This window comes from Patiria miniata, unplaced genomic scaffold (assembly GCF_015706575.1).
Source record: "Patiria miniata isolate m_02_andy unplaced genomic scaffold, ASM1570657v1 HiC_scaffold_26, whole genome shotgun sequence".
NCBI classification, from domain to species: domain Eukaryota; kingdom Metazoa; phylum Echinodermata; class Asteroidea; order Valvatida; family Asterinidae; genus Patiria; species Patiria miniata.
Window position 1 is genome coordinate 8,385,763 of NW_024037065.1, and position 27,428 is coordinate 8,413,190.

The 27,428-nt window shown below is 42.0% G+C and overlaps 1 protein-coding gene across 1 annotated transcript in view; it reads right to left on the minus strand.

Moving 5' to 3' along the window:
• Positions 1-695: 695 nt before the first annotated feature.
• The window catches only part of LOC119733954 (WD repeat-containing protein 17-like), a 43,788-nt gene continuing 17,055 nt past the window's right edge, over positions 696-27,428 (minus strand). Inside the window, exons 3-25 of the mRNA XM_038207320.1 lie at positions 24,124-24,535; positions 23,458-23,709; positions 22,060-22,370; positions 21,456-21,624; positions 19,652-19,743; positions 18,920-19,002; positions 17,189-17,275; positions 16,882-17,046; positions 16,149-16,301; positions 15,428-15,627; positions 14,343-14,476; positions 13,641-13,766; positions 12,521-12,679; positions 12,349-12,413; positions 11,230-11,569; positions 10,675-10,817; positions 9,276-9,387; positions 8,521-8,659; positions 6,822-6,924; positions 5,189-5,290; positions 3,653-3,763; positions 2,025-2,208; positions 696-1,528 (exon numbers count right to left, since the gene is read on the minus strand). Coding sequence (XP_038063248.1) covers positions 1,409-1,528; positions 2,025-2,208; positions 3,653-3,763; positions 5,189-5,290; positions 6,822-6,924; positions 8,521-8,659; positions 9,276-9,387; positions 10,675-10,817; positions 11,230-11,569; positions 12,349-12,413; positions 12,521-12,679; positions 13,641-13,766; positions 14,343-14,476; positions 15,428-15,627; positions 16,149-16,301; positions 16,882-17,046; positions 17,189-17,275; positions 18,920-19,002; positions 19,652-19,743; positions 21,456-21,624; positions 22,060-22,370; positions 23,458-23,709; positions 24,124-24,535 — 3,762 coding nt within the window. The 3' untranslated portion in view covers positions 696-1,408. The remainder of the gene's footprint in view (positions 1,529-2,024; positions 2,209-3,652; positions 3,764-5,188; positions 5,291-6,821; positions 6,925-8,520; positions 8,660-9,275; positions 9,388-10,674; positions 10,818-11,229; positions 11,570-12,348; positions 12,414-12,520; positions 12,680-13,640; positions 13,767-14,342; positions 14,477-15,427; positions 15,628-16,148; positions 16,302-16,881; positions 17,047-17,188; positions 17,276-18,919; positions 19,003-19,651; positions 19,744-21,455; positions 21,625-22,059; positions 22,371-23,457; positions 23,710-24,123; positions 24,536-27,428) is intronic.

Consider the following 27,428-nt stretch of genomic DNA (forward strand, 5'->3'; position numbering starts at 1 on the left):
TTCCTTGACTGTTAGTGAATAATAGTCTCAAGCATCCTGTGAAATCATGGCACCTGGGGTGCTGTCATTTTCAAGAAAAGTGGAATTTTTGTAGTCGGATGACCATCGTTGGGAAAAAGACTGACCGTTTAAAAAAAAACACTGCCCCCAAATTACCAAATTAAGTAAGTCCACAATTTGTTTGCAATCGGTTACACATCCATGAACGGCTGCAAGCCAGCCAGTCTGGTTCCCTGACCCGGCAATTCCTTAACATCTATAAATTGCTCCATTTCGTCTGAAGTAGGGTCAGGAAACCAGACTACAAGAACAGCACTTTTTTTCTTGGTTTTTCCAGCATCTATGAACACAAAACTTTAAACGTGTCGGTGTAACAATATTTCTATAAAACACTAACCCCTAAATTCATCAATTTCTAAAAAATACAGCAAATGTTGTATCCTTAAGGCTCTACTCGTTACTAAATCAGGGGTGTGAGTGACCACTGTTAAAAATAGCTGAAAACAGCTGAAAAAAAGGTATAAAAAAGCTTAACTTTGGAAATCTCCTATACTTTTGTACACAGCAAGTGAGGAAAAAAGCTGAAAAAAAGCTCAAATCCAAAACAAAAGAAAGCTGAAATCAGCTTTAAAGCTGAGATTTCACGCCCCTGTAAATGAATGTTGAACAAAGTCAAGTGAAGAAATTTGCTTTTCCACTGTGAGCTTCCACAGATGGGCCAAGCCTGGGCTGATTTCATGGGCCCCTAGCTGCTTATAATTAGGAGAAAATTTTGCTTTTTAACAAATTTTCTTATTGATCAAAAACTTAGCCTGGAACCAGTAACGACCAATGCATATTAAGGTAATCCATTTTGCCCCTGATCGACTGGTACCCATCAAAATGGATTAATATTTTCACCGGTTCTGAGCAAACTGACAATATAGACCGGTACAGGTCAGAGTGGGTTGCCAGTTGGACCGGTTCGTAGCAGATTGACTTCATTGCCCGGTACCCAAAAGAACAGATTGTTGGTTGCATTGGTTGATAGACTGGTACCCAACAGAACGGATTGCTGGTTGCATTGATTCTCAGCAGACTGCCTTGATAGACTGGTATCCTTCAGAATGGATTGATAGTTGCACCAGTTCCCAGCAGACTAAATTACTGACTGGTACCCATCAGAATAGATTGATAGTTGCATCGGTTCCCAGCAGACTGACGTTATTGACTGGTACCCATCAGAATGGATTGATAGTTGCACCGGTTCTCAGCAGACTGACCTGAATGACTGGTACCCATCAGAATGAATTGATTGTTGCACTGGTTCCCATGTTCCCTCACTGACTTGATTGAGCGGTACCCTTCACAATAGATTGATACCTGCGTCGGTTCCCATCAGCAGATTCACCATATTGACTGGTACCCATCAGAATGGATTGATAGTTGCACCGGTACCCAGCGGTGAGAAGGGATTGACCTTTGCCCACATCAAGGCATCGTTGAGAGCGATGGCGGACTTGCCATCCTCCAGGAAAAATACGGGACCCTAAAATAGAAAAAACAAACAAATTGAAGTAAAACAAAAACCAAATTAATTCTGAATGGCAGCACAATACATTGAGAAGTGTGACGTCACCTCCTCCCTAGTCAGACTCACTTTCCTTGACAATGGTTCACGCGCATCCCGTAACAACAAATTTCACGTAAAATACACACACAGGCATACTGGAATTTGTATCCTTGTGGTGTCATTTCTTTGTTCTCGTGTACTAAAGTTTAGAGTTTGGAAGTGTAGTTTCAAAATGCTCCTATTTTAACCAGAATTAATTTCCTGGGCTGGAATTCGGACTTAATATCCCTTACATAAAATATTTTCAATTTGCGACGGATAAACACACCTTGGAAATTCCTAGATTTTGAGTAAAATCACATCCATCCAATCCCCAATATAATTTACATAGAAAATCACATTCAAGTGCTATTGGCTGAATGGATATGCATATTCATATTATGTATTACATATTCATTACATTTGTACTGACCTGAATCCTGGCGCCCGTCAGGAGGGATGTGTGGACGTCTGAATGGCAGGGTAGCCGGGAGCCGGCCACCAGGTCGACGCCGCATTCCAGCTCAGTCTCCTCGGACCCGGCACGCTGCATCAGCGCACTGTAGATGGCCGCCTGTGCTTCGCTGGGTGGACTGGCGTCAGGGGAACCCAGTTTCCTGTGGAGTGAGAAGTGGACATTTGTTAAACATTGATTAAACTAGTGAAGTGGTTGTCTAAAATGTGCCTGTTTGGAAAGCACAAATTGCTTTGCCGCTGGTATTTGTTGCATGATTGCAGAGTTTTTGAGAACTTCTGGTGCAAACAACGCATGCGATTCAATGGTGTTGTTTTCACAGGTTGAACGCACACTCACGTCAAAGTTTGTGCCAAGTTTGAAGTTGTTTGGGCGAGTGGTTCTCAAAAAAAATGCAAAAAATAGCGCAGATATTCACCCCTACTGGAGAACGGTATCGCCCTGCAGTAAGGTTGCTCAGTCGACCGCCTACAATGGTCGCTCAGTCGACTGCAAAAATAATGTGCCCGTGCAGCCACCCCGTACGTGTACATACGGAAACATGGTATGCAGTGCTATTCAGCCATACTGGACAATGCTATCGCCCTACAATGCGCGTGCCCGTCCTTTTTGCATTGTTTGTGTCATATTGAGCACGCGCGCTTAAGCCTAAACATGACGTAAACAATATTGAAAAGAACATCAGTGCGCAGTGGTCTAGGCTATATACTGGCACGTTTGCCTCAGAAAATATTACTTTTTTGCAGCTTTTTCGAGAACCGCTCGTCCAAACCACTTCAAACTTAACACTGCACATTATGTGGTCCCGAGCAATACACCCGCCGAGTTTCAACTTCACCCGGTTTTGGAGATAATCGACGTACAGACAGCCAGACAGACAGAGATTCCTGGAATTATAGTAAGGATGGTTGGCTCACAGTGGGTCGTTCCATAAATTTGGGGTCCAATTATTTTTGTGGCCCTGTTAACACTGATAACAGATTGTTATAAATTCAGGACACATTGATAGAGTGATAATGATGTAAAGCAAAGTACCTGTCGAACATATAAAAAATAGTTTTGAAGTCAATTTTAATGATACTTGCACGGCAAATTACACAAGTCAGGTGTGACAGGGACACAAAAAGATGTCACACTTTTGGACCCCAAATTAATGGAATAACCCAGTGTTTTAGACAAGTCATTTTCCCCTGAGAACAGTATGAATGGACTGTTCCAGATTTGGCCAAGCTGCATGTCCAAACATGGGCCAAGTTCGGGCAAGGACCATTAGTCGACTAGTGGTTGATTTGTGACGTACCTTACGCCTGCGCACTGATAGCGACGTGCGAACGTCTCTAGTCAAACGCTGGTCAAAATGTCATCGCAAAACTTCTGGATCCTGGCTCTCTGCTAGCGTTTTGAATGAGCGCGGCTATTGGTTACCAGCGAAGCAACCAACCCCAGTAGGCTGGTTCCAAATAGTCGACTAGCGTAGTCAACCACCGTCGACTAGACAGAGTTCGGGCAAACGTTAGTTAACCATTGGTCAACTATAGTCCTTGCGCGAACTTGGCCCAATTAAGCATGGTAGTCATAATTCGTACCTTTCTTCATACTGCCTTTGCGCTGTCCATGCCTCCAGCTCATTCTTCACTTGTTCCTCAGATAGCGGAACGGCAACCTCCGCGTCCAAGTCTTTCTTCGTCAACATGTGCCTAGAATGGAGTGGACAAAAATCCACAGAATTAAGGGATGTCGTGAACTTTCATTTAAAGTTGAACAAAATTTGACTGTTTTACTCTTCCTTGGTGCAAAATATTGCACAAGGTTTTTCCTTTAAACCATAGCCAAGTTCGCACAAGAACCACAGTTCGACCAAGTTAGCCGAACTCTGTCTAGTCGACGATGGTTGGAGTACTCTAATCAACTATTCAGGACCAGCCTACTGCGGCTGGTCACGCCACGATTTATAGCTGGTTATCAATAGCAATTTCCATAGCATAGTGCCAGGGGGACCAACTATCAACAAAAATGGCGGAAAACGAAACTGTGAGTGTGCAATTTAATTTTCATTGCACAGTTTTTCCATGTTAGTTTACGATTATGTCACTTTTGTCACCATTGTACAATAATACTGGCGATAGTATGTAAGATGTCCTAAACTATCCGCTCCGTTCACAAGTACCCCCTCACTGTCAAAGAAAGTACAGTAGGGGGTGACCAATGGACGCCATCTTGCCTGATTGCAATTTTGCCACGACGCGCGGCCGTACCACTGCGTGTACATAGTACAAATACCCTGGTGTACGTGCGTCACAAACAAGGAATGGTGCGAGTCAACCAGCTAAATGTCCTGCCCATGTGACGTTGTTGCTAGGTAAAAGGGCGCCCTCTTTGCTGGCGCACAGAGCCTCTACACAATCACTATTATTTGTGTAAATAAAGAGAAACAAGTGTTGAATAATTGTGCGACCATCATTTTCTGACAGTCGTTGACATGACAATAGTTAGACAAGAGTGGTTCGCACTTCAACTTCAGTGCGCATGCGCTAGGTACGTCACGAACCAACCACTAGTTAACCACTGGTCCTTGCTCGAACTTGCCCCATGCGCTTGCACATGTGATTATTACAACAGGGCCCCAACAGGGAAAATATTCACACACTTAAAGCTATAGTCCATCATTTGCAGCCATCCGAAAAAGTAACTGGCGTATTATTGTTGAAAAACATACTTGGTTGAAAGATAGTACATGGACTAAACTCCCTGTGAAATTAATATTTCTGGCAAGCTATCATTTTGAAGTAATCAACGAAAGAAGGCCTTTCCAACGGTGCGTCTTAAGACGCTGCAATTCAATAAAACATGATTCAGCAACTTTTGATTTGAAATTGAGATCCTAGAATGTGGTTTTTCTCGGAATATACAGCTGAAGCTGAGCTGAAACTTCATCAGGTTAGTTGTTCAGTATCCTTCATTAGATTTTGAACACTTTTGTTACTTCAAACGAACAAAATGCACAAATTACAAATGATGGACTATATCTTTAATACATGCAGAGCCCCCTCTATTGATTTCTATGGCAGAGTGGCAGTCAATTCTGCTGCCATTGGTTAAGTGGCGATGTTCTCCAGACTTACCTGGACTGCCGTAGGAGAGGCAGGACGATGCTGTTGTAGCCCCTGCGTATTGCTCTCAAGGCCCCGAGGTAGTGGCTCAAGAGCAGTAACTCAGTTCTCTCTCTGAAACAAAAGATATCCATAATCCCGGTGAGAAACCACACAACTACAGGGTTAGTTAAAAAAAACCGAAACCCAAATGTCGGGACCATTGTTTTAGTGAAGTTCTGCATGTAGCACTTTCAAAATCTAGGATATGAAAGCCCAATTCATAAGCTTTCTTTTAGTACAAGAATCATTCAAATCACTCCTGTGCTTTTCAAGTTACGGAATTTTAAACACAACCACCATTTTAAGGTTCTGTCCACGGATCACAAAAAAAAGGTGTGCGTTCTTTCAGTAAAATGAAAACAATTCACACACATCCTCATGTGATTTCTTTTCGTTTTGCTGAAAGAACACTGAACTTTTATGTGATCCGTGGACAGAACCTTAAAACAGTGCTTGTGTTTAAAATTCTGTAACTTGAAAAGAACAGAAGTGATTTGAATGATTCTTGTACTAAAAGAAAGCTTATGAATTGGGTTTTCATATCCTAGATTTTGAAAGTGCTACATGCAGAACTTCAATGAAACAATGGTCCCAACATTTGGGTTTCGGTTTTTTTACTCAACCTATGCAACAGTTCAATCATCTCTCCTGAATTAGGAATATCAACTATTTAGTGACAACCACAAAACTCAAGATCAGAAGTATTGACTCAGGATCAGAAGTTCAGTTAATTCTCAGGAATAAGGTGTATAATTGACAAACTAAACAATGATGAAAAAATGGAGTTACAAGACACAGACTAGACAAATAATCAATCGGTCAAACTCTGACATTATGGACCAAATTACAGCCTACAGTCTTTGTTTATGAAAAGTTTGTGAATGGAGGCAAAATATGCGCAGTAATGTTATAGTCACGTGGTATCAGGGGCGGCGGAACCTGGGGGGGGGGGCTGGGCATTTGCCCCCCCCCCAGATTTCCCCAAGTGCCCCTTTTGCGGCCATAAATGTGCCCCCTCGCCTCGAGCATAAAAGTGCCCCTTCGAGATAAAAAAAATGCCCTGAAAGTATCTTTGTATTTCTGAGAAGTAACAATTTCCCAATAATGGTATAGATAGTTTTGATATAAACGAGGAATATGAAAACAAAGCCCCAAAAACCCATACAATACGCCCTGAAAATGGGCACAGGGGCACATAATGCATAGTTAGCATATAATCAGTTTAGAAGAGCGCCCCCTATGTTGGAAGATGGTACCATCCCCCCCCCCCCCTCCCCCCCCCCCCCAACTATTTGATTTTACGGAGGGCAAGTGTCCGGTGAAAAACACGTGTCGACCTTTCAGCACGGATGTACCCAAAAAAAAATGCTGAGCAAGTGCCCCTTTTGGGTAATGCCCCCCCAGTTTCAAACCCGTTCCGCCGCCGCTGCGTGGTATTTATCACAAAGTATGGTGTTCCATATGTGCCATCGGCGTCGCATTTTTTGGGCGTCGCATTTTTAAGCTTTGGCTGGGATCGTTTTGATAGATTTCATGCAAGACTTTCATGCAAGACGGCAAGAGCTTATCGTGCACGCGCATTTGTTAGCGTATTACCACTCACTTGGTAGCACTCTTTTGCAGTAAGACATCATTGCGTATGTTGGTCAGTAGCGTGATCATTGGCAGCACGTCTTGTAACGTCCAATTTCTTTCACACATTTTATCTGCAACAGTGGAAATGTACACTTCTTTTACTGATCACATCACATCAAACTCGTGGAAAAAATCAGTCTTTAAAAACATTCAAATGCTTGAAGGTTCTTGCATTAACCCTAACTCCCCAGCCTAATTTACTAGGAACCATACCCATTCTGGCAAATTCCAACACCCACATGGGAAATTGTACACACAAATTGTTGGACTTAGTTTCTGGAGGTATGCCAACCCCAGTGTAAAAGACCATCAGTTTAGAGGTACTGTACCTATCCCAACAGATTTAAACAAAACCTGCTGTTGAACTTTGATGGGTTGAGTTCGGTTAGGGTTAATAATTATCCTCTTGAGTTTGACCATTTATCCAGAACTCATTGATCAGTTTTCTGTTCAAAGAACTTTGGTTTAACTTACTAAAAAATGCACATCATGTGTACAACTTATGAATGAATACAACAACTGCATACATTTCAAACAGCTTCTATATCTGCCATAACTTTTAAGTTTGTGATATGTATAATAATAATAATAATTTATATATTTACATTTTGCAAATTCCATATGAATATGATAAAATGCATCGCAATTATTATCTCTGTTCATCGGGCCATAAAGACCAGTTTTCTGCAGCAGCTCGAGATCAGCACAATTTGGTCTCTACTTTCACAGGTACCCATTTATACTCCTGGGTGGAGAGAGGCAATCGTAGTAAAGTACCTTGCCCAAGATCACAAGCATTATGCTCCCTGTCAGGGTTCGACTCAATGTACCACGGCACACAAGTCAAACACCAACGGACCACAGCACCCACATAATGCATATGATCTCAATATTGTCATACATAAACTGGAAAAAAAAATAATAACATTTTTTGACCACTTATAACAGCACAGTGGACTAGACACACTGAGTTTGTTTCTGCATTCAATAGGGGACACTGAACAATAGAGGACAATAGGGTCCCCAATTCCCGAGAGGTCCCCAATTTGGATTCGTGTACAAAACATATGGGAGGTTTTCCTAAAAAGTTAGAGTACAAACAAAAGAGGGACAATAGGGGGTCCACGATTGCAGGCAAATACACACTTTGTGTCTTACAGTCACTATGTGGACATGTGAACAAAAGATGTCCACATAATGCAGGTTGTGTTGACGTTATGTGGACTAAGCCGTGTCCACATAACGTTTCGCCCTCTCTGGAAAACAGGTTTAGAGGCATTTTCAGGTTAGGGTTATCCGTCGCAGAATGAAGAGAAACATTCAAGGAAATCAAAAAACAAAAATTGGGGGTTGAAAGAGTTTTCACAGTTTAGATAAAATTAATTTTTTGTACCAACTTTTCTTAACTACACGAAAACAAAGGAATGTCCACATAGCGTATGTAAAACAAACATGGGTGTGCATGCTTGTTTGCGCATGTATGGAGCAAAGTCCACAAGACTAAGTTTATTCTGAATGTGTACAAAGCCATAGCATGAGCGCCCGGCGTTGTCAGCAAAGCATTCGAATGTCCCTCCCAGCCCAGTGGTCTCCCCCAACTCTCCCTTTGTAACCGTTGAGGGGGTACTTGTGCACAGAGCCCATACACTCCTGGGTGCAATACGTACCAGTGATCTTGGTGATTCCCAGCTCCAGCGCCCTCTCTGGTGTCGTAGACAGGAGGTAGTACTTGACGCACTCCACGTCCCCATTAGCCTCCAACTCCTGGGCCTTCTGCGTGCATTCAGTGGTGCTGGGAAGGCCGGCCTGCGTCAGACAACATGCAAGAGAAAATTATAGCAATTATGGAACCAATTTACTGGATTTAACCTTAACTCTTCCAGGTAGGCCTACTACTAATTTCACCAAGAAGTAAATGCTGCTGAAGACAATGCTTCCAATTTGGCTGAATAACAAGTGGTCTGCGGACCGCATGTGTCGCCTTTTTCCGCGGTTCATCCCTATATGTTTTGAGTTCTTAAAAAAGTCAACGTTTGTGCATTTTTAAACAACGACCTCAAGTGACCCCTAGATGACCGTCCGGTCATACAGAATTTAGAACTGGTAGGTGTCTCCCAAAACTTTGTTTAGATCACACAAAAATGCTTCAAACCAAGTTAACATTACATTTGAAACTACATACGGAAAATGCTTCCAACATTTGTAGTCTCAAATATTTATACCTACTTACATTTAAATTTACCTAGGTTATGAAACAGCCAACATTTTTCACCTCTCATGCACACAAAAAAGTTATACTGCACCAAGGAAAATGCATGTGGTCGGTGATTACATTGAAGAGAACAGAAATCACAGTTTGGAATGCAGGTAGTCCTGTTTGGCAAATGATGGGTACTGTTAGCGTGGCTGTCCAATCTGGTACCTTTTGATGGAGGTAGTTGACCTCTGTAGAGCAGGACACGCAGCGTGCGCACAAACAAATCATCAAGTCTTCATGATTGGGAAGCGTTGACTGTAGGTCCAGTCCGAGATCCCTGAGAAATAACACAACAGGTGCAACTCAGAATACGTTATTTATTCTATTAACCCTTACGGAGCTCAACCCAAAACGAAAACCTTAGTGTCTTGCTACGATTCTGTTAAATTACTGAATCACACATAAGTGGCTTCACCCATCTACGGCAAACAAAATATGTGCGCAGTACGCCATTCGTCAGAAGCTGAATGGCGCGCCGTGCTCCATTCGAGCAAAATAATGGCGAGAAGAAATAATAGTGTGACATCACAGGAGGGTGTTAAATTGGGTTGGCACACATCCAGAATCATTACTGTTTCTGTGTAATGCCATACTTTTGCATTTCGTTACAAAACATACATACCTACATGGTAGTAAACTAAAAATTTACGGTATTTTGCACGTGTTACTGAGGCCGAGGCCTGGGGCATGTGATGTGTACTGCATACATTGTATACAGGTATAAACGCAATGTACATTGTATCACAGTCATGTGCACACAGTCGTGTTTTACTATACGCCTGAGGACAACCTATTGTGTTTCCCTTTGTCCCTGTACTTTAACACTTTCCCATAGACTAAGCACGTAAACGTACGATCGAGGACAGTTTCAAACAAAAGCATCGTCGTTCGAGGACTGAAAGGATCTTTTGTTATCCTTTTGTGGGTCTGTCCTCGAGCGTAATACAAGACAGAAACAAGTGTACGAGTTATACATAACCCCCGAGGACCGACACACAAAGGGAGAACAACAGATCCTTTCAGTCCTTGGGCGTTGGGTCTTTTGTTGGAAACAGTCCTCTATCGTACGGTTATGTGCTTAGCCTATGGGAGAGCTTACAGGGACAAAGGGAAACACAAAGCATTGTCCTCGAGAGTTTAGTAAAACACGACTGTCTGCAGAGTATAGTTGGTGCGTGCAGATCATGTAGCCTAAATGTTTCGTGTACGTTGGTAGACGAAAACTGGTAACCTATACATCCCCCAAAAAACTAAACTTCCCTTATCAAACATTAAAAAAATGTCCCTGATGACCTCTTTGTCTGACCTATAGTTATGGGGCCAAAGGTTAAAAATAGGTCACCTTGTAAAGAAAGCTCAAATGACAAAATTAGCGCTGTCAGCATGTTGGCCTTCGTCAAACACTAAAAAATGTCCATTGTGACCTCTCCGTCTGACCTACAGCTATGGGGTCAAAGGTACAAATAAGGTGAACACGCATTCGTTGGCCAGCAGTTTCCGAGATCCGATCGAGCTTGTTTTTTTTTTTAGGGACAGTGATTTTGAGATGCTGACAATCACTCACCATTTGCCCAACCTCTGACAGCGCCGAGTGAGATACTGCGTGGCCATGGCGATTAAATCCGGATGTCTGCTGCCCTCTAGTGCCCTACCCACACTTATTGCTAGCTCCAGCTCGTGTCCGCGGATCAGTTTAGACAGGGCACACTAAGGAGCAATGCAAAGAAAAAATAAACATGAATAGAACTTACTGCTTGATTTTGTGTACCAAAGTTTGTTCAAACTTGAATAATTAAACCGGAATACAAGACAATTATAGACCAGTTTCTGGCAATTTATTTTTTTTGCTGAGCAAATAGATTTTTGCCAGAAACTGGTATGTAACTGTCTTGTATTCCTGGTTAATTATTAAAGTTGAGTCTTTAGACACATCTTTTGTTTTCTTTAACATGACAGCATGCCAGAAAGAATAATGTCACAGGGAGACTATCTTTAAACCAAGTATGCATTTCAACAATTATTTTGTCAGTTACTTTTTGGATAGCTGCAAATGATGGAATGTACCTTTAAGTAACTATTTGTAGGACCCTATCACTCCCATAATGGCTATCCAACTCACCCTTGTATTTCCCACGGCAAGATGACAGCAAGCGGCCATGATAGGGTGGCCGTCCTGGAAGTACAGCTCAGCAAGCTTCCAGCTCACGTCATTCACACGTTGGACGTTTTCCTCCGTAGGCTCCGCTACGCCGTTCTGGTCCTCGTTTGGTATGCTCGGCCCTGCGCGCCCACTTGTCGTTGGAGCGATGCCCTCCTCGCACGCTACTTGTGCGACTAACATGGCATCTTTCAACTGGTTGTGCAAACTGAAGTAGTCGACCAGTCTTTGGATGTTTCCCGTTGCAATGTAATAAGGCACACAATCGTTGCTGCTCTCGGAGGCAAGAAAATTTGCATATCTAAATATAAAGAAGAAAATCACAAAAGTAACAATTAATGGTAGTTTTTTTATTTATTATTTTTTTTTTTTATTATTAATAGTAAAATATGATGAAACTGGTTACCTAAAATTATGTTTTAAAAAAAGGGAAGTTTTCTGACAATAATTTAATTTTATGCAGCACACTGAAATTCACTGTTGCATTTTTTTTTTACGCATTAAAGGTGTACCTGTACTGGTATGTCTACTTTTTCAAAGCCAAAACTGCTGCCTCTTTTCATGTGAAATTGAATGGTGAAATGGTCTAATCAGGAGAGTGACCTAATCAGGATAATAACCTAATTATGAAATTATCTCAAATTTCCTGTCCAATCTGGAAAATACCTCGGTTAATCCATACCCGATCATCTCCAGTTGGTTTGTACCCAAATCAAGGAAATTTATCACTTAGGTTTCTACCCCAATCGGGGAAATACCGGTATGTCAATTGGGTTTCTACCCCATCTTGGAAATATATCAACTGGGTTTCTATCCCAATCGTAGGAATGTCTCAGATGGGTTTCTACCCAATCTGGGGAATATCTCAATCGGGGTTTAAACCCCAATTTGGTTTCCATAAAAAAAAGAGACAATAATTTGGGAACACTTCTTCTATCCAACTCAGGGATCAGTGATTTAGATAGACCGATGTGAATCAAGCAACCTTTCATTACGCTTTAATAACAGAATGTAAAGGCAAAAAATAATCTGGTTAGAAGAAATCTGTCCGTGTCTAAAATACACTGAATACAAACTCACCTTTCTGTGAGTTTTTTCCAGTAGTCCATTGATACAGCGGGCGCGACGGACAAGGCTTTCTCCCACTGAATTGAATGCAAATTGAAAGCAAATTAGCAAGACAGAATTTGGAGTTGGTATAAAAATTTCCTATGTTGCTATCAAAAAAGAAAAAAACAAAAAAATGACTAACCTCGTGTATTTCCACCATGAGTTCACAGTAGCGCTGGACCTGGCCCAGTCTGATGTGGACGTTGGCCGCCTCCCGGAGTTTGTCCTCGCGACCTTTGACACCGGTCCCTGACGAGGTAGGGCGGGTCATCTTGACCATCTCCAACTCCTGGGCTTCTGACTAGAGGTCACGGAGAAATGTCAAAGGTCAAAGTTCAGAGAATGAAGGCATGCAGTGGGATTTATTTTAAATAATATCAAGGGTAAGCTAAGACAGGGGTTACACACGATAATATAACGGTATGGTAATGCTATAGTTGGGTGCAACCTTTTTTTTTTCTATTTGAGAAATTCTATTTTAATCTTTTAACTCTAGTTCAACAAAAATGAATAACATCCTTACTATTTTTAGACTTTTGTTCCTGCACACCATCTGTTCCTGCACAAAGTTTATACAACTGAAACCAGGGTTCGAAATTAGCGGTAGCCCGCTAGCCAAATGCTAGTCAGAACTGCGACAGGCTAGTCAAACTATTCCTTAAGTAGCCCGGCTGGCAAGTCAAAAAATTGGGATACGGCAAAGTTGAAAGGACAGGAAGAAATAAGTCATTAAATTGAGAAAGCAAATCTGTATCAATTTGAGTCTCCTGTTTAAGTTTAATATAAGTTTTTACCCAATGACCGCCACAAAATTATTCTAAAAATTGTCATGCTTGAACGAGTGATCGAGTTTCACAAGTCCACACGGAAGTTCTCGGAAGTGAGAGGTCAATCTTTGGCACAATATTTATCTTTTTTTTTAGTTTCCATAAAATTCCGAGAGTAATTTTCTTAAGAAATCAATGTACCAAAACTACTTCCAAAAACTCTAGACTTTTACATGCTAATTTTCCTTTTCGAGGGTCCCTGAAGCGCACCACCAGGGGCCAACTTTCAGGCTCTATACACGTTTTACATGTATGCACATTGCCGTTTATGAAACGTTCTCTAAAAGAAAAAAACATGCGGGCTAGTGAAAATGCCCGCGAGCTAGTTAAGAGCCTGTTTCAGTAGCCCGGCTGGCTAGCGAACAAGAAAGTTAAGGTCGACACCCTCACTGAAACAAGTTTTAAGGAATGGTCCACTGTTGAATGCAAACTCACAGCTTTGAATTTGATGAGATGCTTAGCGTGCATGATTCCTTTGCTGTAGTCGTCAGGCAGCAAGCTGTCATCTTGACCATTCAGGACGGACACCAACTCCCACAGGATTCGGGAACCACCCGGTGGCTGCGAGAGAATCAAGAGAAACATTCTTTAATTCTTTCAAAAATGCTTTCGTTGCTTTTTGTGCGACTCAAATACTTAAGCTCGCCAGTGTGTGTCTTCACGAACCTACGACCTACTTTTCAGGAAACGCCTGATTTGAATTTCATATTGCAACAGGTTTCATGATTTTATGTGTCGAGAACTTTGTGAAGCCAATATAGAGGAAATTAGAAGAACAAGATGCTTAGCCCAGAGTGAATCCAATGTTTTTGGAATTAATTCCAATCTATACGGGAGTAGCGATTTTGTTGAGAATCACCAACAAATTTACCCGGCTAAAAATTAGGAAAACCTCAATAATATCAGTAATGAATTACTGTTGTGATTCACTTTGAAGCATCTCAATTTAAATCTTTGAGGAACAAGAATCAGCTGCAACATTGTGTACTGGGAGTCAATTCCTCCACAAAAAAAAAAGGAGTGGAGTTACGATCACGATTTTGGAATCAATTTCGTTAGATTCTTAAGTCACTTAAGCCTGGAGATTCATCAAGTAGAAACTGTCGTATCTCATTGTTAAAAAGATGTAAAACTTACTGCGAAGAGATGAGAGTACCATCGTAAGGCCACATTGTGATCCAGGTCCCCCTTGTACTGCTCCAACTTCAGCCTCAGTTCCCGCGACATGCGGCCCGCCATGACGGTTGATGTACTCATTGCCATGGAGTGCTCTACAAAATCACAGCCACAAAAAAAAAAAAAATTAGGGGAAAAAATAATTTTGAGAAAATTGGTTGATATTCATGTGACAATTACTGAAAAAACAATTTGGTAAACCACTTTAAAATGATGCATGTTCTGAAAAACACAGCTAGAGTATTTGGCAAAAAAAAATTAAGCTGACAAAAATTTTCTAAATATATTTAAAACAGAAAGCTCTGAATTTTGGGGAAAAAAATGTGATGCGAATTTTTTTTTTATTATTTACATAAAAAATTATATCATTTGAAAGAAAAAATTGGAAATGGTTGTCTCAGCTTACTTTTCAACTGCATCTTTAAAGTATACAGTGTTTAAACGTCACGTCGGTGAATGGCAAAACCTATAATTTGATTTATATCGCCCCGACGCAAAATTCCATCTTATAATGTGCATCTTTAAAGTCAGAATGATCAACTTAAAAAATTCGCAAAAAATTTCCCTTCCCTGCCTTCTAATGTCAAACTTCTCCCTTCTCTGGGCTTACTGGCGAAATATCTTGTAAATACATCACAAATTATATCAACTGATAAAAATCAAGAAAATTACATTAAAACCAATCAACCTCAGCTGAATTTCAAACTTATTCTTAACCAGTTCACGCCGGGAATAATTTGACAAGAACGGAACGAGGAGCAGGATTACTTTTCACTCAACCTCAAGCCAGGCGGGTTGAAGCCATCAACCTTGGGCAGTACACTCATATTTCCAGCCTCGCTCGCTGCGAGTGGGTTGCTGACAGATATTTCCGGCCTCACTCCCTGCATGTTTATCCGTCATCCGTTCTGAATACCGCAAAACCTTTGCAAGTATACACGTCATCCGGCATGAACTGGTTAAGGTTGGAATGATGGACCAAAGAGATTTTGCCAAAAATTCTCCCCCCCCCCTACAAACCCCTAACTCCTCCCCTCCAGGCCTACCTGCCGTGCCTATGACCTCCTCTAATGGCTTCCTAGCGATGATACTGAGTTGCAGTGTGGTGACCAGTGGGGCCAGGGACCAAATCCTCAGGGTGGAGTCCCGTGAGCAGGAGGCCAGGACAAACGGCCGGTTTGGGTGAGAGGTCAGACCGTAGACGTCGGCGCCGTGGTCTAGAATGTTGTCTAGGCAGGCTCCGTCCCTTAAGAAGAAGAAAAAAATTTGAAAAGAGAGGTTTACTAACTCTACAAATTGTCAGGTGACAGCAGGTAAGCTAGACTACCTCTATATTTTTAATCTTTAAGGCTTTCTGCCCTTCTGTTAATGTACACACGAATATTATATGGGTTTGTGTGCTACCAGAATGAATTTGACTTTGTGCTCAGATAAAAAATTTCGCTAAAAGTACATTAATTTTTTTTTAGTCATTTTTTTTTTTTGGGCGTTATTGCCTCAGGATTTGCCTTGTTTCCAATTTTGTGAGGAAAATGCACGAATACCAAAATTGTGACCTCTTCGATCTTCAGGAATAGTTTTAAAGGAGAAACATTGTACAAAGAGCATTTCTTTGAAAGACGGGAGTTCAGTGGTCAATCTTTAACAAATAAAGTGTGATTGGAATTTCTTTATTGAAAAGAATACACATTAAAAGGGAATGTCATATTTCAGCCCATATTGAAATATCATATACCCCACTGTGTAGCTGAATAGTCTGGTACCCACCTTGTATCCCAGACCCTTATTGTGTAATCCCAGCTTCCTGATATTAATAGGTACGGGATCTCTGGGTTCCAGAGCAGCCCTCGGACTGGTGCCCCGTGTCCTTCCAGTACTATGACACAGCTGTCTTGGGTGTAATCCCATACTCGTATCGTCCTGGTTCACAATGGAAGGAAAGACATCAAAGGGCAATCAAATTATCAATATGTTCTGGTTAAATGTGTCCATCAAACTGTGGTTTGAAGAACAGCAACACAACATGCACTAAAAACATTAAGTCTCTTTTGGAATCTATTAATGAGTCATTTTTTTTGCAATGTACCAGAAAACTTCCACGTACTTCAAACTGTCTTGCAATTTTTTTCAAAATGGGGGCATTCAAACAAGGATTACATCATTCGGTTTTCAAAAGATAAGGATGATGTTCGCTTATCGGAGAGCCCATCGATGTTATCTATACCCGTTCCTTCACGTACATGAAAGAACACCATCTTCTAGTTGTCGCATACGTTCGATGTCATGTGCAAGTCCTAAAAGTACCCACAAGAGGCAGGTATTTTTCAAGAGTTCTGATGCAAGACTTTCAAGAATTCGTATGAAAAACTGCAGCTGTAGCTTGTTGAGAATCTACGGTGTTTGGAGGATAATTTGAGAAGAAAAAAAAAATTGCCATGTTCTCAAAATTTAAGTCAGTAGCATGTACGAGGAGCACTTTCAGAAAGATAAAAATTCTTACCCATCATCCGACCCACTGCAAAGAATGCCCTCTCGAAGTGGGGACCATTTCACGTTGAAGACTTTTGCAGTGTGGCCCAGAAATGCCTTTAATGGTTGATCGGTTGCCGTGGCGATGTAGAAGACTCGGACTTTGCCATCCTCGCACCCTGTGGCAATCATATCCCTGAAAAAAATTTCAAATTAATTGATGTTTAATAATTCTACGAAATTTGCCCCTAATTAAGCACATTACTGACAAATGAGAAAATGAGAATAACCAGAAACTAATTCACAAAAGACTTTTTGCAATGAAGTGCTGGACTTACTTGTTATTGGGGCTCCAGTCACAGCCAAAGACCGAGGCAGGGTGTTTGTACTTCTGTAGCAACTTGCCGTCTGCTTCTCGAACGATACTAGGAATAGAACAATACAATTTTCAAATAACAAACGGCTTACGGGACTGCGTTTCACGAGATGAGTCTCAAGAGTACTTCTTTCATCCTTGCATTATTTTCTAAGACATGAAAAGGACGGTGTAAAATTTATGAGTCTTGTTGTCTGCCCCCATGGGGCCTTATTCTTGAGTTGGCCATTTTTGTCGAGTTCAATGGGATGGCGCCAGACTATTTTATTATGCAGGCACAATGCAGCCTTATTTTACTGTCTTTTTTTTTTTTATCTGGCTTTAAACATTAGGAAATTTTAATTACAAATTTGAAATTATTCATTGAAGCAGACTGGAATTAATTAGGAATTATCTTGCTTTCATTTCTCTTCACAAGTTCCAAAAAACTAAGATTTTACCTCACTTTCAATTCAATATACCGACTCGTGCATAAGGCCCAGACTATAATTCTTAGTTCTGCTGCTTTTACTTTGATTTTGTACCAGCATTTGGCATAGTGTGAAAAAAAATTGAAACTTGAAACCAGTCTAGAAGTGAGAGCACAATAGTGCCTCGCTAGTTCGCATGCAGATCTATCATCCAATACAGTAAATTCTGGCTAAACCGACATCGTACAACTCGTCAAATCGCTCAAGTCGGCCATCTGACTAAAGTTCGGATTGTCCGTAATGCATTTCCGTTGATTTTTTATTTCTAAGTCGGCTTTTATAAGTCGCCATTTCGCTCAAGTCGTCGTGTTACTCTCGGTCCCCTTTCCATAAAAAGCGTTACAAAATCCTTTGTGTATTAGTCGGCATTCAACAAATCATGCATTGGCATCGACTTCCTGTACTGCGGTTGGCAAAGTGTCGAGTAAAAAGTGGTTTCGCACGGCCCGTGATCGCTGCATGCATCAGTGTTGAAAAAGGGTGTCCTACTGTATACCACTACGGGGCGCTATTACGGATCTTTGCTGCATACATCGCATAATATGTGCATCGTGAGCATATCAGTACAAGTACCCCCTCTAGGCTGTACGCATGCGCTCTATTAATTTTGGGGGTCGTCTTATTGAATGACTAGTGCTGCAGACAATGCGTGCGTGGTATATACCAGACCACGTATGCATTTAATTCGTTACTGTGCACGTACACATGTATTGTGGTCTCCACTATCAATACTCCGAACGTGATGATGCAATTTGAGGATTAATTTGCTGGATTCAACTCAAGCATTAAGGAGATAATCCAGGTTAAATCGAAGCCAATTAGTGCAATGAATCATGTGTGCAAAAAGACCATTCATATAAGTCGGCAAAATGACGACTTATAGCATATATCGGCATTCGCGTAAGTCGTCACAAATTCTCGGGTCCCGAGAGTGCCGGTTTAGCCGGAGTTTACTGTAGGTTACATGGTTCTAAGAACAAACTAGAAGTGGTAAAGAATGTAAACTCTGCTATAATCCTCAGTATACTCTGATATCCTGGAACTCAATTCTTATCATAATGATTTTCTTCTAGAGGTAATCACTTCACATGGTGAACTAGAAACGTCTCTAAAGTTGAGTGTCTACCAGGAAGTGAGAAAGTTAAAACGATAGACATTTTTCCAAAGAAAACCGTGCAATAATGAGGAAAATAGACCCATCGACATTCAACTGAATGGTTTACCAGTAGTTGTCCCCTCCACACGAGGCTATCCTCTTGGGATCCTTCTGGTTCCAGGCCACAGAGAACACGCTGTTCTTACCGTGCTGAAAATTCAGGGGAAAAACAACATAACAGACTGCTTTTGATGCCCAAAAGGGTCAAATTAACCCCTACGTTTTGAGAAATAAGATGCCTGTACAATTTATAGATTTTTTTTCAAAGGCAGAATGGCAGGAACCTTTTTTGGAGAGACCCCAGTAGAATTTTTAACTGTAAATAGAAACAGTCTCGCCACCCATTCTCATCTTCTGCCAAAGAGCTACTGCAGGATTTCTCAAAAGCAAACACGGCATCCTGGGTTGCAGACAAATGGGAGCACTCATGGCAAGGATCCACTACGCGCCTACATCAGTTCATCCAGGACCACACCAACATCAGTGGAATGGATCTAACACGCAAGGCTTGGACAAGATTAAACCGCCTTCGAACAGGCATGGGGCGCTTCAGAGCCAACAAATGGGGCCTCACGGACAGTACCAACTGTGAATGTGGGACTGCAGACCAAACTGTAGACCATATTCTATCTGACTGCCCCATCTACCAAATCGCCGCATGGTGCAGACGGTCTAACTAACTTGGACCAGGAGACCAAATTGTGGTTGACCCAAATGCAAGCTGATATCTGAACTGTCTCCCCGACAAATGAAAGAAGAAGCATAATATGAGTAGACATTTGTGAACTTATTCACCAACCTCCATAAACCTCTTGAGAATTCGCCCTTTTGTCAGGTCCCAAATAAAGGCTCCGTTCTTAGACGTGGCTGCCACAATGCAGTTCAGATCAGCTAGAAAATAAAAAGAACAGCATCTCCTAGAATGTGCTACTGTTAATCAATTAATTGGATATTCCAATGGTCTCGTGGTCTGGGTATCTGAATCTGAGATTCGATGGCTAATTCTGTAAATTGTGGATTTGAGTCATGTCTGTTTTAGGTAAGGCTTTTTTATGCAGTACCTCTTTGTGCTAAAATGACAGCATGGAGTTTTATACCAGGAGTTGCAGGTGGTCCAAGAAATGTTTGATGGGCACAATGAGCAGGGGTGGGCTTTGGGTGGGGTTTGGTTGAGTTGAGTTGGGTTGTTAGGTTTGGTTTGGTTTGAGTTGGGTTAGATTGAGTTTGTTTCTGCATTCAATAGGGGACGTTGAACAGTAGAGGACAATAGGGTCCCCAATTCCCAAGAGGTCCCCTATTCGGATTGTGTACAAAACATATCGGAGGTCTTCCTAAAAAGTTAGAGTACAAACAAAAGAGGGACAATAGGGGGTCCCGATTGCAGGCAAATACACACTTGCGTGGGTTGGGTTGGGTGTGTCGGACAGGGTTTGGTTGGGGTGGGTTGGGTCGGGTCATGTTGGGTTGGGTTGGGTTGGGTCGGGTTGGGTTGGGTTGGGTTGGGTGGGTTGGGTCGGGTCATGTTGGGTTGGGTTGGGTCGGGTTGGGTCGGGTTGGGTTGGGTTGGGTTGGGTTGGGTTGGGTCGGGTCATGTTGGGTTGGGTTGGGTCGGGTTGGGTTGGGTTGGGTTGGGTTGGGTTGGGTTGGGTTGGGCTGGGTTGGGTCGGGTCATGTTGGAGTTTGTTTCTGCATTCAGTAGGGGACACTGAACAATAAAGGACAATAGGGTCCCCAATTCCCGAGAGGTCCCCAATTTCCGATCCTGTACAAAACATATGGGAGGTCTTCCTAAAAAGTTAGGACAAACAAAAGAGGGACAATAGGGGGTCCCCGATTGCAGGCAAATACACACTTGCGTGGGTTGGGTTGGGTTGGTGGGTCGGGCTGGGTTTGGTTGGGGTGGGGTGGGTTGGGTCGGGTCATGTTGGGTTGGGTTGGGTTAGGTTGGGTTGGGTTGGGTTGGGTGGGTCAGGTCGGGTTGGGTTGGGTTGGGTTGGGTTGGGTGGGTCGGGTCGGGTCGGGTTGGGTTGGGTTGGGTTGGGTTGGGTTGGGTTGGGTTGGGTGGGTCGGGTCGGGTCGGGTTGGGTTGGGTTGGGTTGGGTGGGTCGGGTCGGGTTGGGTTGGTTTGGGTTGGGTTGGGTTGGGTCGGGTTGGGTTGGGTTGGGTTGGGTTGTGTTGGGTCATGTTGAGTTTGTTTCTGCATTCAATAGGGGACATTGAACAATGATAGAGGACAATAGGGTCCCCAGTTCCCAGGAGGTCCCCAATTTGGATTCGTGTACAAAACATATGGGAGGTCTTCCTAAAAAGTTGAGGTACAAACAAAATAGGGACATAGGGGGTCCACGATTGCAGGCAAATACACACTTGGGTGAATTGGGTTGAGTTAGGTTGGGTTGTGTTGTGTAGAGTTAGGTTGGGTGGAAATGGGTTGGATGGATAATAACTTTTCACAAAGTATCTCTGTTAAAAAGTGTCACACTAATACCCATTACTAAGCAGTTAGCCTTATTATCAAAACAAGAGACAATATTGTTAAAAAGAGAACTTTCTGTTTGAGCATTTATGACCTTTGACACTGCTCACTAGACCTGTGACCTCACCTGGTGCCCATGACAAGCAATAGATGACCCCTTCATTCCCGGGTGATGTTTGGACAGCAGTGAGTGTGTTGACGTCCCAGACTTTCATAGTTCCGTCAAACGAGGCAGTGGCAATCAGATTGGCGTCATCTGGCTTGAACTTGCAATCAAAGATCGTCTCTACGTGACCCTTCAGGAAATTGAAATGCAAAACTGTGTTGTTTATCCATTGGCCTTTATTTTGAGGTCATTTTAAGACGTTGCTCCCTGTACATTTTTTTATCTCACTAATAAAAAAAAAGCTGTGGAGAAAATTTTCCAGGCATTTTTTTTTTCCTAATAGAAACTTTACTCAGGGAAATCCAACGGGGAAACTTTATCGGCTACTGCTTGCCTGAATGGGACTGTTCACACAACAGAGCCTCCAGGTATCACTGAGATGAAATTAACCTTCCTCTAAATTTATTCTGAGATTATCGATTAACGAAATGGTGCAAGACTATTTCATATTGACTACAATGCTTGTCTCGTTTAAAAAAAAGTATTACTTGGGTTTAAACCACATCCTCCCATTGAAGTCTATGATATTCATAGTAAACAGACAGAATTAAAACAGTCTTCTTACCAGCTCCCTGAGAAAGTCCCACCTCCTCTTCCCAAAGTCGTACAACCCGACACCCCCGTCCAGGAATGTGCAGACCGCGTGGCCCGGTGGTAACGTATAGGAGTTCAGGGTGTTTGCACTCGGCGGCGGGGATGCCTGGCTGGTGGAGGAGACGTCTCTGTGGAGGGGCGTGTCCGATTGCTTGGAGGAGGTTATGTTAGGGGAAGTGCTGAAGACTTTGAGGGCGTGGAAGCCCATCTTCTTGAGACTGAGACTGAGGATCGGGGAGGATTTGGAGACGCTCCATAGTCGGAGTACTCCTGAGTTGGTATCTGATTGGAAATACACAGTCATACATGTTCAGTACATATGTGATGCTATCAAGCCAAATGAGTCGTTTGTTGGGAATTTTCATTTGGAGATACAGGCCGAAATAGGGCCACTTCATCACATCACTTCATCACATCTCTTGGTGTTCCGACTTCCATAATTTTTGAACTAAAGATGGTACCAGCATGCGGTTTTCACAGCAGTAATACTGAGATTGTGCTCTTTTCAAATCTGTAATAAAATTTTTTTTGACCAGGGTCGACAAACGACTCATGTAGCTTGATCGCATCACATATTTTATTAACCTTTCTAATTGGCAGTCAGTATTCAGAGCAATGTGTAAAACCCGTTAAAACCCCGCAGGTCAGTTTCGGGCGAAGAGATATGAAGTGCTGAAGTAAAGTCACACAGAGAGTCACAGCACAAACATCAGCACTGTGGGTGCGGAGAGTAAAGGCCAGTTCAGACTTCATGCAAATTATGCGAATGCGATGCGAATTTGACGTCACGAAGCATTCGCTGGGCAACTTCCCGAGAGTTGAAATGTGTTCAACTTTTGCGAATTCGCAGCGCGAAAACTTGCTCCGACGTCACAAATTCTTGTTCTCATTCGCAATGCGTGTGAACCAGCATTAACACTAACTCCCCAGCATAATTTACTAGGAACCATACCCATCCAGGCAAATTCCAACACCTACATGGGAAATCGTACACACACACTGTTGGACTTAGTTTCTGGAGGTATGCCAAACCCAGTGTAAAAGACCATCAGTTTAAGGGTACTGTACCTATCCCAACAGATTTCAACAACACCTGCTGTTGGACTTTGATGGGTTGAGTTCGGTTAGGGCTAATGACGCGTGACTGAATCTACCTGCTTACCCTGAGCTTAACCACCACAAAATAATTGTGCAGGGATTTGAGGTGTTATCCATATTCCACAGAAGATTACCTCTGGGTGCTAACTCTATGGGCAAAAGTTGCTTTGCAAAACGTGAAGGCTTGTGCAGTGTAGAAGACATGGGGGCCGCCTTTTTCAGACAAGAAATCTTTTTTTCTCTAGGCCTAAGGCTAAAACAAACTACACACCTCCTGTTACAAACATGCCCGGTGCAGAAGGCACCCACGCTAACGTCTTCACAGTCGCCATGGCACTAGGCAGCTCAAACTTCATGAACGCCGTCCGCGAGGCACCGTCGATCATCCGCACGCCAAGGCGCTTATTGGCCACCAGGAGGTAGTCGTCTGACAGGGGGTCCCACTCCAAATCTATCACGGGATCGTCCTCTTCCGAGCCATTGGTGGGCTCTGGTCTCATGACATGCTTGTAAAATTTACTACCTGAAGAATATAATAAATAAGTTAATCGACAAAAAAAAAAAATAGATAGAGTACAACCCATATTCATTCATTAACTCTGAACACATTTGGATCACCAAGTTGGGAAATTGATTGTAAAAAAATATTCAAATACAATAAGGCCAAAATTATCACTCCCTCTTTGGACAACAAAATTACTTCTACTCCAAAAGGCAGGATAGAGTTCCTGAATATTTCCCTAGCCAAACTTAGGGTCTCAAATTCAAATTTTAAACAGAGATTTCTTCTAACTTGAAATTGATTTATTTGATAATTCATCAACTACTACTGGACTATTGAGAATGTACATTATCAAGCCAAAAACTTAAGCATCAGTAACAAAATGCACTCTGAGACATCACTCTTTGAAATGACTACACATGCTTGTCTTCTCACCAGCATTGAGAAATGACAAGCTCCCGTCCGCGTGGCCAAACACGGCCTTCCCGATGCCCCTGTGGTGCCAGCGGAACTTGCAGACGTCCGAGGCGAACCCCTGAGCCTCGCGGTGCGGGGACAGCTCCCCTCCCCGGCTGAACGGCCACAACATGAGAGGCCCCCGGCCATGGATGAAAGTCAATGAGTCCTGCTCTAGCAGGCACCAGTCTATGCACTTTGGCGCGCATTTTGCGTACTCCACCATGGCTACCGTGCACTCTTGCGCCACGTCCCACAGGTAGAGGCGATTGTCGCAGCCCGCGCTGGCGAAGAGGTCGGGTCTGCGGGGGTGCCACCGGATGGCCGTGACCGTCTTCTTGTGCTCGGACATGATGGCGTGGAGCTTGAACTCGTTGAGATTACGGTCCAGCTAAGGACAAGAAGGAATAACGTCAATTACAGAGTGCTTCGAAACACCGGTATAAAGTGCTACATTATTACCAAGACTTGGGTAACCAAGTTGAGCTAGACCTAAAGTCTTAGTTTATTGAAGACATTATTTATACTTACATACTCCGCAACTCAGTCAGTCAGTCAGCATTAGCATTAATTTTTTCAAGATTGCTAGGGCAGTGCATTTATGAATAATTTACTATTCGATTATTCCAACTTGGACTTGATCGAGTATTTGAATATTCAATGTCACAATGCACTGATCAAGTTAAACATGCACCAGCCTACACTGGCCACCAATTGGGATTTGCGTGCACCTGCACTTGTCCACAAGTGATACGTTTATCGTGTGTGTTGCCTTTTTCCGCGGTCCCTATATGTTTTGTGTTCTTAAAAAAAGGCAAATTCTGTACATTTTTAAACGACCTCAAATGACCCCTGGATGAACTTTGACCTCCGATTTCGGGAGAGTTGTGCTGAACGCACACCCAAGGATCACTCCATCCAAGTCATTAAAATCCATCAAATTATGTAGACAAAGAAACATTTGAAGCATATTTGAAGCTAACATAAACACGAGCTGGGCGCTATGCACTCACTGTACTAAGAGCTAACAGCGACCTCACACGGCTCAGGTATAAACTATAATATGCATATCAGTTGGTGCCAACCGGACGTCTTCGGACAAGGGTCTCGTTATGGTTTTTCTTTATTTTTATCTGGATTTCCAGAATCTTTTTGCTTTATTTTGTCCCTGGATTATTTCCAGTGTTTTGAATGTAAATGTAGCCACACTATCAGGCTCTCTATCCATGTAAAAATATTGTCGTGTCAGTGCAACAAGGTCCATTGACTTTGTGTGTACATCCACATTATTTTAAGTGAGATATGACCTTTTGACATTCTGAAACTCGCGTTTCTTGTACAGCCCATTTTAGGAGATACGATCTTGTTGCACGGACACGACGATATGAGCGTCCATGATCAAGTACTGAATTAATCTCATATGTATAATTTGCATACGAGTCCGTGGCTGGAAACCCAGATAAAAATAAAGAAAAACCATAAGCCAGAATTGACGAACGCCCTGACCAAGGCTAGTACTTATGCTTAAAATTTGCGAAGGCAAAAAAAAGGGAAAAAAGAAAGAGTTGGTTGTTTGATTACATCTAATCACTGCCTGAAGCACAAGATAGAGACTGATCCCAGAAGATTGCCACAGTGACGAGACAATGTCGAAATAATAAAAATAGAATCCTTCTGCTTCCATTATTTTTACGAATCGACAACCTTCATTACTGTTTCCCTTTAATCAAGGCATGTTTTTTAAATTGTTTTTGAGGGCCAGTTTTGATAGATTTCGTGTCACAAATGAAAATAACTCGGGCCAAAAATACACATGTGTCAATACTCTATTTAATCCCCCTAATTAGTTTTTTGCAAAATAAACACAAAAAACCCAGACCTAACGACCCTATTTTTGAAAGGCAAGTAATTGGAAGCAGAAGTGCTCTTTTTCTGTTAGCCTAATCAGTAGCACAGCAAGAAATTCTTTCAGCATGTCAGGGGTTTTGTCAGGAAAATTCTTGAAATTTGTCTACCGGACAAGCAAAATTTAATAGGGGGGGGGGGGCTTTGACATTAATTAATGTTGCATGTAGGCGCACTTTAATTTATTCATGTGTGAGAAATGTGAACAAAACTGTACACTTACATACACGAACATACCAATATTTTTTAAGCCCCTTTCCAGCAAAATTTGTATGTACGTGTACTTCTATGTTTTGATTAACTTTTTGACAAACAATATTTAACATGTACAAGTGAATCTTCATGTACGGGTATGTATTAAAAACACTTATTGTCCTTAACATAATAAAAAGTGATTGTGTGTTAATGCATTTTCATTTTAATCTTCATAAACGTAAAATTTTTGTGTTTTTTTTTTCAAGTGTACCGGTACATTCCTGAGCCACAACTTGACACTGACTGCCACATCGTTCGCTCTTCTGACGTAAAAGCTCTAGGTGTTTGCTTGACGAACAAATAGACACTCGAGAAAATGATTTGCTCACCTTTGAAATGCAAGCTTGCTTTGGAATTGGCAAACAGATTGGGCTTTGGTCAGTCGAAAGAATTGCAGGGAAGATCCGTCTTTAGGTATTCGTGTGAAATAAAGGTAGAGTATATCATTTGCAGCCATCCAAAAAGTAACTGATGAAATTATTGCTGAAAAGCACACTTGGTTTAAAGATAGTAATGGCACTAAACTCCCTGTGAAATTATTCTTTCTGGCATGCTGTCATTTTGAAGAAAACACTAAAAGAAGGCCATTTCCAAAGCCGCGTCAATTAAGACGCATTTGGAAATTTCCTTTAGTGCTGGTAGTTCACGTTTAATTTGGCGAAGCCGTGAATGGTTGTGCGCAAGCATTGACACGATGCACATGCACGTTGTTGCTATTATTCGTCAGTTCAGCGTGTGACATCGCGTAGCTGCAATCAGCAGAATGAGAACGTGTCCCGGACGCTGAATTCGGGCGCAATTCAAAACATGACTAGGCAACTTTTCAATTGAAATCGAGATCCTAGAATATTGTTTACTCAGAATACACAGCATTCACTGAGCTAAAACTAGTTAGCTGTTGAGTACTCTTCTTAAGCTTTGAGCACTTGCTTGAAACCAAAAAAATGCACAGCTGACAATGATATCTTTAAGCCCAAATGCCTCATGAAATTGTACAAACGATTTTCTTATTTTTAATGAAATACTAAAAATACAAAATGTACGTACACATACTGGTATGTTTATGGTACATGTAGATCAATTAAGTTCAAGTATTTTTGTATAAACAAAAATACGCATTATCT